We start from the raw sequence: 8,235 nt of genomic DNA on the forward strand, positions 1-8,235 counted from the left end.
GGAGAATGCTTCTGGAAATCCTCAGTTCCTGTGTACAGAGGGCCTTTCTGGGATAGGGGCTTATGGAGTGGTCCCCTCTCTGGTGTTCCCTTCCAGCATCTGCAGCTCTGGAGAAAGATGCAAGGGCCAGCTGGCAGTTCTGCTCCTTTCTTGGTCCCCCAAAGATCTCCTTCCCATGTTGATGCTCTCCCAGCCCCAGCACTTCCCTCCTCTGCCCCAGTCCCAGAAGCTGCTGGGAAGGGCTGATTTGGGTTCAGGCATCTGTGTGGTCTAATCAGCAGGGACTGGTGTGGGGTTTCCTGGCTCACTGGTGACCACCCCTTTTGTTAGCTCTTTATGGATTGTCTGAGAAGAGGGCTGCAAGTCTGGCAGATCCCCAGTGCTGCCTTCAGCCCTCCCCCTCCTCCTGTCTTGGCCCTTTCCCTCAATCTATTCTCTACATCCAAGTGACCTTTCTGGAATGAACTTGGGCTTGCTGGCAGCCTTTCAGCAGCTCACCCTGCATTCCTGGTCTGGCCCACCTCTCCAGCCCATCTTTTGTCACTCCCTTCCACCTACTCTAGGCTCTAGCTATTCTGAACTGCTTACTGTTCTCTGAGGAGCCTTTCTTCTTTCCTGCCTCCTTGCCTCTGTACCCTGTTTCCTGTACCTTGAATTCCTTCCTCCACCTTGTCTATTTGGATAGTTAACTCCTCTTCATCCTTTGAGCCCTAGGATCCATGTCCCCTCTTCTCTCATCTCCTTGCTTCCTTCCTTGATCTCCCAGCTCACAGGCATTCCATTCATACTGGTTTTGGCGATGGCAATGTGGCATTGCGGTTCATCTGTGTTCCTGGTGGCTAGTTCCCCTGGTCTGGGAGGGACATGGCTGTATAAGTCATCTTTGCAGACCTTGTTTCTAGCGTGGGACTTGGTACCTGCTTATTGAGTGAATGAATGAACGAAGCAGGGAGGATTTCCTGGAGCCCTCCCCGTCTAGTAATGGCACTCTGATCATGCTGAGCTTGGCCAGTTTGGAACCAATGGTGTTGTTTCCCACTGTTGACCCAGCCCTGGCTGTTGGTCAACCGAGTCTTGGGTTTCCATCTTATTTGCTGCTTCTGAGCACAGTGTATCTGCCACAGTTTCATGCAGCTATGGCTATTTTTTCACTCAAATACTGGGCCTTATATTTCACCCTGGTATATTTCATTTTGTCACATTCAATTCCAAATGACTCTTTTTGCCCGAAGACTGTGGTACCAGAAAAATCCTCTTGCCTCTGGGATTGGGTAGCCGAAATAACCAGACTATAAACTATCATTTGAATTCATGACGGTCTTGTACGTGGCAAAATGTGCCTCACCTTTATAAGCCAAATTAAATGTACAGTGAGTGACGTTTTTGACGGCTGACAAATAGGTTTTATTGGCCTCTGGTTAATTTTGGCTATACCCTGTAAAAACTGTCTCTAACTTAGCACTTGAACATAAAGAACATATATAATGTTCACAGTTCACAAATAGACACGACGATCATAAGGCCTTAAAGAGTATCTGTAATAGGGTGTTCCTCTATGAACTGTACTTATCGAAATGGGGTCCAAGGACCATGTGCATCGGAGTCATACGGGTCAGTTGTTAAAATACAGATTCCTGGGCCCCATCCTGGACTCACTTAACTGCATCTCCTGGTGAGGGATTCCGGAATCTGCACTTTCAATCTGCTCCTAGAATGATTCCGGTGTCTCCTGAAGGTTGAGAACTGCTTGTGGGATTAGTGATGACTAGAGAAGTCATGAGGAAGGTGAGCCCCAGTGGTGTGTGATGATGCGGTGGCGCTCCACGTCAAAATATCTCTCATAGGCATTACCACCTGGAGGCTCTGGAGTCCAAATTCCAATTAAGTCCCTTGTGTTGAGGCACCAGAGGAAAACGGCCAGGCTGGGCCGCGACATGGAGGTATGGCCCAGGCTGGAGTCTGGGAGCTGCAAGCTGTAACTTGAGCATAGGCATGGAGGGGACCCATAGGGAAGGCAGTGGGCATCCCTTGACCTTGGCCTGGTGTGTGTGTACACATAGGGGTCAGGAGGAGAGAGCTGGTGTGCTGATGACCCAGTCTTTGCCTACCTGGCTGTCTTCAACTCTGCCATGTGTCACCTGAGAAACAAGGCTGGCAGGGCAGGTAGGGACTGAGACCAGGAGGGCACACTGTGTGTCAAGCCCTGAGGTTTTTGTTCTGTCCTAAAGGGGGTGCCATGGAAGGACCTGAGCACATGGCAGAATGTGTTGCTGTCTCTATTTGCATAAAATGTGATAAGGGGATTTCTACCCGTGTTCCCTAAATAGTTCTCCAGCCTCCAGGCCGTGACTCCAGCCTCCTCCGCTCCACTCTGACCTGGAGCTGACTTGCCCCAGGTGATTCGTCACCGTTCTTTCAAAGCCTCCTGAACTCTGCATACAACAGTCCAACTTCTCTATCATCAAAATAGCCTCAAACTCTGAGGTCAGAGGGAATTTGTGGAACAGGTTCTGACGTCAGACAGACCTGGGTTTGTATCTGGGCCCCATTACTTATTAGCTGTGTGACTATGGGCAAGTTGCTTTACATCTCTGAGTTTCAGGTCCTCTAGGTCTCAGCCCTGGGAAGGAAGCAGCCATGAACCTCTCTACCTGGTCCCCACTCTTCCATGGATTCCACACAGGAGGCACTATCCTTCAGTGCCATTTGTCTTTGCTTTGCAGATGTCGTCATTGAATCTCCTGGAATCTTTTCACATCCACCATGAACATCTCTCACTTCCTGGCCTTGCTGTTCCCAGAATCCCCACAGGGTCAAAACAGGAGCAAGTCAAGTTCTCTGTACACTCCATACAACTTCTCTGACTACTGCCAGGATTCCATAGACCCAATGGTCTTCATTGTCACCTCCTACAGCATTGAGACCATTGTGGGAGTCCTGGGCAACCTCTGCCTGATATGTGTGACCATTAGGCAGAAGGAGAAGGCCAATGTGACCAACCTGCTTATTGCCAACCTGGCCTTCTCTGACTTCCTCATGTGCCTCATCTGCCAGCCACTCACGGCTATCTACACCATCATGGACTACTGGATCTTTGGCGAGGTCCTTTGCAAGATATCGGCCTTTATCCAGTGTATGTCGGTGACAGTCTCCATCCTCTCGCTCGTACTTGTGGCTCTGGAGAGGCACCAGCTCATCATCAATCCAACAGGCTGGAAACCCAGTGTCTCGCAGGCCTACCTGGGGATTGTGGTCATCTGGCTCATCGCGGGCTTCCTCTCCCTGCCCTTCCTGGCTAACAGCACCCTAGAGAATGTCTTTCATAAGAACCACTCCAAGGCTCTGGAGTTTCTGGTGGATAAGGTGGTCTGTACTGAGTCCTGGCCACTGGACCATCACCGCATCATCTACACCACCTTTCTGCTGCTCTTCCAGTACTGCATCCCACTGGCCTTCATCTTGGTCTGCTACGCTCGCATCTACCAGCGTCTGCGGAAGCGGGGGCGGGTATTCCGCAAGGGCACCTACAGCTTTCGGGCTTGGCAGATGAAGCGGATCAATGTGGTCCTTGTGGTAATGGTGGCTGCCTTTGCTGTGCTTTGGCTGCCCCTGCATGTGTTCAACAGCCTGGAGGACTGGTACCATGAGGCCATCCCCATCTGTCATGGCAACCTCATCTTCTTGGTGTGCCACCTGCTTGCCATGGCCTCTACCTGTGTCAACCCTTTCATCTATGGCTTTCTCAACACCAACTTCAAGAAGGAGGTCAAGGCCTTGGTGCTGACTTGCCAGCAGAGTGTCCCTGTGGAGGAGTCCGAGCACCTGCCTCTGTCCACAGTGCACACGGAAGTCTCCAAAGGGTCTCTGAGGCTCAGTGGCAGGTCCAACCCCATCTAGCCAGGGTTAGGGCTTCTCTCTGCCATGTTCATTACCAGCCTCCCTCACTTAGCTAAGTGGGCGCGTTGCAAGCTGGGGGTGGCACTGGCTTTGTGGGGCCCAGATAGGGGCCTTGTGAAGCCGAGCGTTCTGATGGTTCAGCTGTTGTTCTTGGGAGAATTCTGAGTCTGGGTTCTGCAGGTCACACACAGTATGTCTTGCATCCTGAGCAGATGCCAGAGCCGGAGATGGTCTGATTGATGGTCTGTAGTTCATTCTGGTAACTCAGCAACAGATGCCCAGCCCGGGAGCCCAGGGATTTCACTTCCACCAGTGAGGCTGCAAGGCCGTGGTGGGGTGAGGGGAAGAACACGTGGAGTCAGAGCTCTGGACCTTGGTAAACCCCTAACCTCTGTGGGAGACGATGTTTGTGGATGGGCTTTGTAAGTGGTAAAGAGTTCTATGGAGGCAAGACAGGGGGATTACTGTATATCATTAGCACATCCAGCTGCAGAGAATGGACCCTGGCAGCCAGCTCACACTCCTCTGCAGTAGGAAAATCAACCCTGAGCAGCAGGAATTCCAGGGTTCACATGCTACTCCATCCTTTTTCTCTTTCTTTGTATCTGCCACCTTGAATGGAAATAAGCCTGCAAGTATATCTCCTTGATAGGACTGTGGGCCCCTTGAGGGTGACATCTGTATTGTCAAAGAGCTTGGGTCCCCTATGCCTGGGACAGTCCCTGGCACAGGGAGAGGGCTCCAGAAAGATTTACCATGGTGACAAGAAAGGTAGCAGGTGCCCCTGCTGAGTGCTGAGCTGAGGACAGCACCCTGCGCCACAGTCCGGTGTAGGAAGGGCCCAGGCTGCTGCAGCCGCACTCTCTCGCCTGCCCTTCCTTGCCTCCCAGGACCTCTCTTGACAAGGCAGCTGGCCAAGGACTCTGCGACCCTCCCCAGTCCACCCACTGCAGAGACTTACAGTACTTAAGGCCATGACTCCAGCCTCCTTCGTTCCACTCTGCCCCTGAGCTGACTTGCCCCAGGTGATGTGTCACCATTCTTCCGAAGCCTCCCCAGGACTTCGGGCCTCCCAGTGGCTTTCAGTAGTGGCAGGGCCAGGGAGGGAGTTTTTAAGGTCTGGGGCACGGGATGAAAGGAGCAGAGTGTCCCCCTTCCTCCAGCCAGCCTGGGAAATGGAGAAAGGGCTACGATGAGTGTGAATATCTCACCCGTGGAGGTCAAGGTTCAGGCTTCTGGATCCAAGGCTTCATCTGTGTGTGGACCAGACAGCTTGTCCTTGCAGAAAGGGAAATGTCAAGATTGCTGTGGGCCACCTCGGATGGGATGTCCAGACCTGGTTGTACCTGCTCAGTCCTGCAGAGTGGCTAGTGGCTGGACCCACCACGGCCTCCCGGGGCAGGGTATTCAAGTCCCCAGACCCTTCGAGGGGCGTCACTGTGAGCTCCTAGGGTTGGCTCTGCACAGGGCATCTGGCAAAGGGCCAGGTAGCAGCAGATTCAACAGCCACATTTGATCATCTCTCTGGCCTGGCCTCTGACCAAGAACCTGTACAGCTGACACCAAAGACAACTGCTCTTTGAGTCACCAGCTCCCTTCCTGGAACTGTTTATTTTGTCCCAACTTTTGGTCACGTCTCTCATTCCATCCCTTTGCTCACCTTTATCCGGTTTTTTGGGCAGATTGTTGAGCCATTCTCTCGGTTGCAGCTCGTGCTTGTCCTCTGGTGCCACCTGCTGCTGGCTGCTCCAGGTAACCACCTGCCAGCAAAGCCCAGACCCTGGGACCCATTCCAGAAAGATGTCATTGCTCAAGCTCCGCAAGGAACTGGGGGCCTCAGGCCCCTCCAGATCCCAGACGGTTGCCTGGAGTTTGTGTGTCACCACTCATCTCAGTGGTGCCAAGATGCTTGGGGACAAGGATGCTTTAGGGTGCTAGCATGCTTGAAGACTGGGGGACCAGGCTGAGCATCTGGTGAAGGTGCTTGGCATTGGGAATTCAGGTAGAGGATGGAAGCCTCGCTGAGTATCTTCTGTGCTCCCCTCACCTTGCTGGGTTGGCGCAACTTGCGTGGATGGCTGTCTCCTGCTCCTGTTCCTAATGACCCTTGGGGTTTCCCATTTATCCAGCACCTTTGGCACTTGTATCTCAAAGTGTGCTCAGAAGACCAGCAGCCTTAGCATCACTTGGAGCTTGTTTGGCATGTAGAATCTCTCTTCCCACCCCAGACCTATTGAATCAGAATCTGCATTTTATCAAGATCTCCGAGTTAATGGTGCAAACATTCGAGAAGCTCTCCTCTAGGAAACAGATTGCCCTGGAGCCTGGAGCCAGTCAGTGAGCACCTTCAGACACCCACGGTGGGATCTACAGTAGAGCTATAGGAATCCTAGTTCTAGAGATATGGCTGTAAAATGGTATTGCTAAAAAGGTGGATTCAGTTTTGATTGTATATCTGGCTGCATGTGGACATATTTCTTGTGGCCTTTTCCTTCCTTCAATAAATATTTGTGAAATGAACAGTTTGCATGGTTATATTCTTGGCAAACATGCTCCTCTGTATTCTGCTCTGTTTCACTTAAAACTGTATCATCAACAGTTTTCCATCTCGCTGGATATTATTTTTGCCAGCTTGTTAAGAATCTAGAAAATGCTCCAGTGAAAGCTGGTACCTCTGAACAGCATCTCTCTTTAGCTCTTGGAGGGGCCTTTTCTCACCCAGAAAACAGACCTGTCCCTGATAGTAGTGGGAGGAACCCATCTTCATAGGAGCACCATGGCTGGAATTGGAGACTCACACCAACAAAGACTGCCTGGGGACACTCGGAGGGTGCAAAACCTTATTGAGTCCTGTCGATGAGAGTGTAAATCCTGCCTAACTTTAGCCCTTCCTTATTATTTTTATTTCTTATTTTTTGGCTGTGCCATGTGGGTTGTGGGATCTTAGTTCCCCAACCAGGGATTGAACCCGGGCCATGGTAGTGAAAGTCCTGAGTCCTAACCACTGGACCGCCAGAGAACTCCCAAGCCCTCCCTTTGTAAAGAAATGACCTTGACTTGTTTTTTCCATCATAAAAGTAATCATATTCATTTTTAAAAATATGCAAAATTAAAATGAAAAAGGAAATCATATTTCACCACCCAAAGATGATTACCGTTTACATTTTAGGGAGTTATTTCTTTAGTTTTTATATATATAGCGTTAGGGTGTATTTTGTTTGTTTTTTTAAAACATGGTTGAGATACTGTGAGCATATGCAGATTTACATGTAAATTTAAGGATTATTTTATCTTTTTTTTGCTTAACTTTATAAGAATATTTATTCATTCATTCAACAAATATCAGTTACATGGTAGGTGCTGGGGGTAAGTGGTAAATAAAATAGACACCATCCCTGTTCCCAGGGAGTTTATAATCCAGTCAGTGGGTCCATCCTGCATCCTTAATCATAACCTATTGTGGCATATTTAGGTGTTCCTAGACCTATTATAAATAATTCTGTGACAAATGTCTATGCAGAGAACTTTCTTCTGTATTTGGAATTATTTCCTGAGGAGAGATTTCCAGAAGTGGAATTAGTGGGTCAAAGGGCATGGACATCTTTTAAGGCTCTGGATGTGTATTGCTAAAGTGATTTCCCAAGAGGCTGGAATGATTTCCACTCCCTGAATAGTGCCTGCTTCCCTGTACCCTGGACACTGTTGAAAAATTACCATTAATGAAAAGACCCCCATGTTCACTCGATCTTGTTTTCCTCTCATTCACTCACGAGCATCAGTCCAACATCACCAGTTTTCTGGGCTCCCCGTCACACAAAACTCCAGAGGCTTGTGGAATCTCGAAGTCTCTGCTTCTCCTCCTCCCATGCTGTTTTGTCCATCCAAGTAGCTCTTGCCAAGGTCACTGGGGACCTCCGTGTTGCCAAATCCCATGGCCAATTCTCAGTCTTGTCTTATGTGGCAATCAGTATCATGCGGCAGTTGGTCAGTTTTTTCTCTTTGAAACTCTTCTGCATGTGACTACTTCAGGATGCCACACTTGCAGTTCTCTCCTGACTCACTGGGCACTCCTTCTCAGGCTCCTTTCCTGGGCTCTCATCTCCCTGACCTTGGAACATTGGCCTGTCCCCAGGAAGCCATGGAGGCCCATCTGCTCTCATTCCCTAGGTGGGTTCATCCAGGCTCCTGGCTTTCTTTCTTTTTTTTTTTTTTTTTGCGGTACACGGGCCTCTCACTGTTGTGGCCTCTCCCGTTGCGGAGCACAGGCTCTGGATGCGCAGGCTCAGCAGCCATGGCTCACGGGCCCAGCCACTCCGCAGCATGTGGGATCTTCCCGGA

General features: G+C 50.2%; 1 protein-coding gene across 1 annotated transcript; it reads left to right on the forward strand.

Annotated features, from left to right (window-relative positions):
- The first annotated feature begins 2,763 nt into the window (after positions 1 to 2,763).
- On the forward strand, positions 2,764 to 6,417 carry LOC132507077 (neuropeptide Y receptor type 4-2). The gene has a single exon (XM_060126078.1). The coding sequence runs from the start codon at positions 2,764 to 2,766 to the stop codon at positions 3,895 to 3,897; it is 1,134 nt and encodes a 377-aa protein (XP_059982061.1). The 3' UTR covers positions 3,898 to 6,417.
- The last annotated feature ends 1,818 nt before the right edge of the window (positions 6,418 to 8,235 follow it).

The sequence above is a fragment of the Lagenorhynchus albirostris genome, chromosome 16, assembly GCF_949774975.1.
Source record: "Lagenorhynchus albirostris chromosome 16, mLagAlb1.1, whole genome shotgun sequence".
NCBI lineage: Eukaryota > Metazoa > Chordata > Mammalia > Artiodactyla > Delphinidae > Lagenorhynchus > Lagenorhynchus albirostris.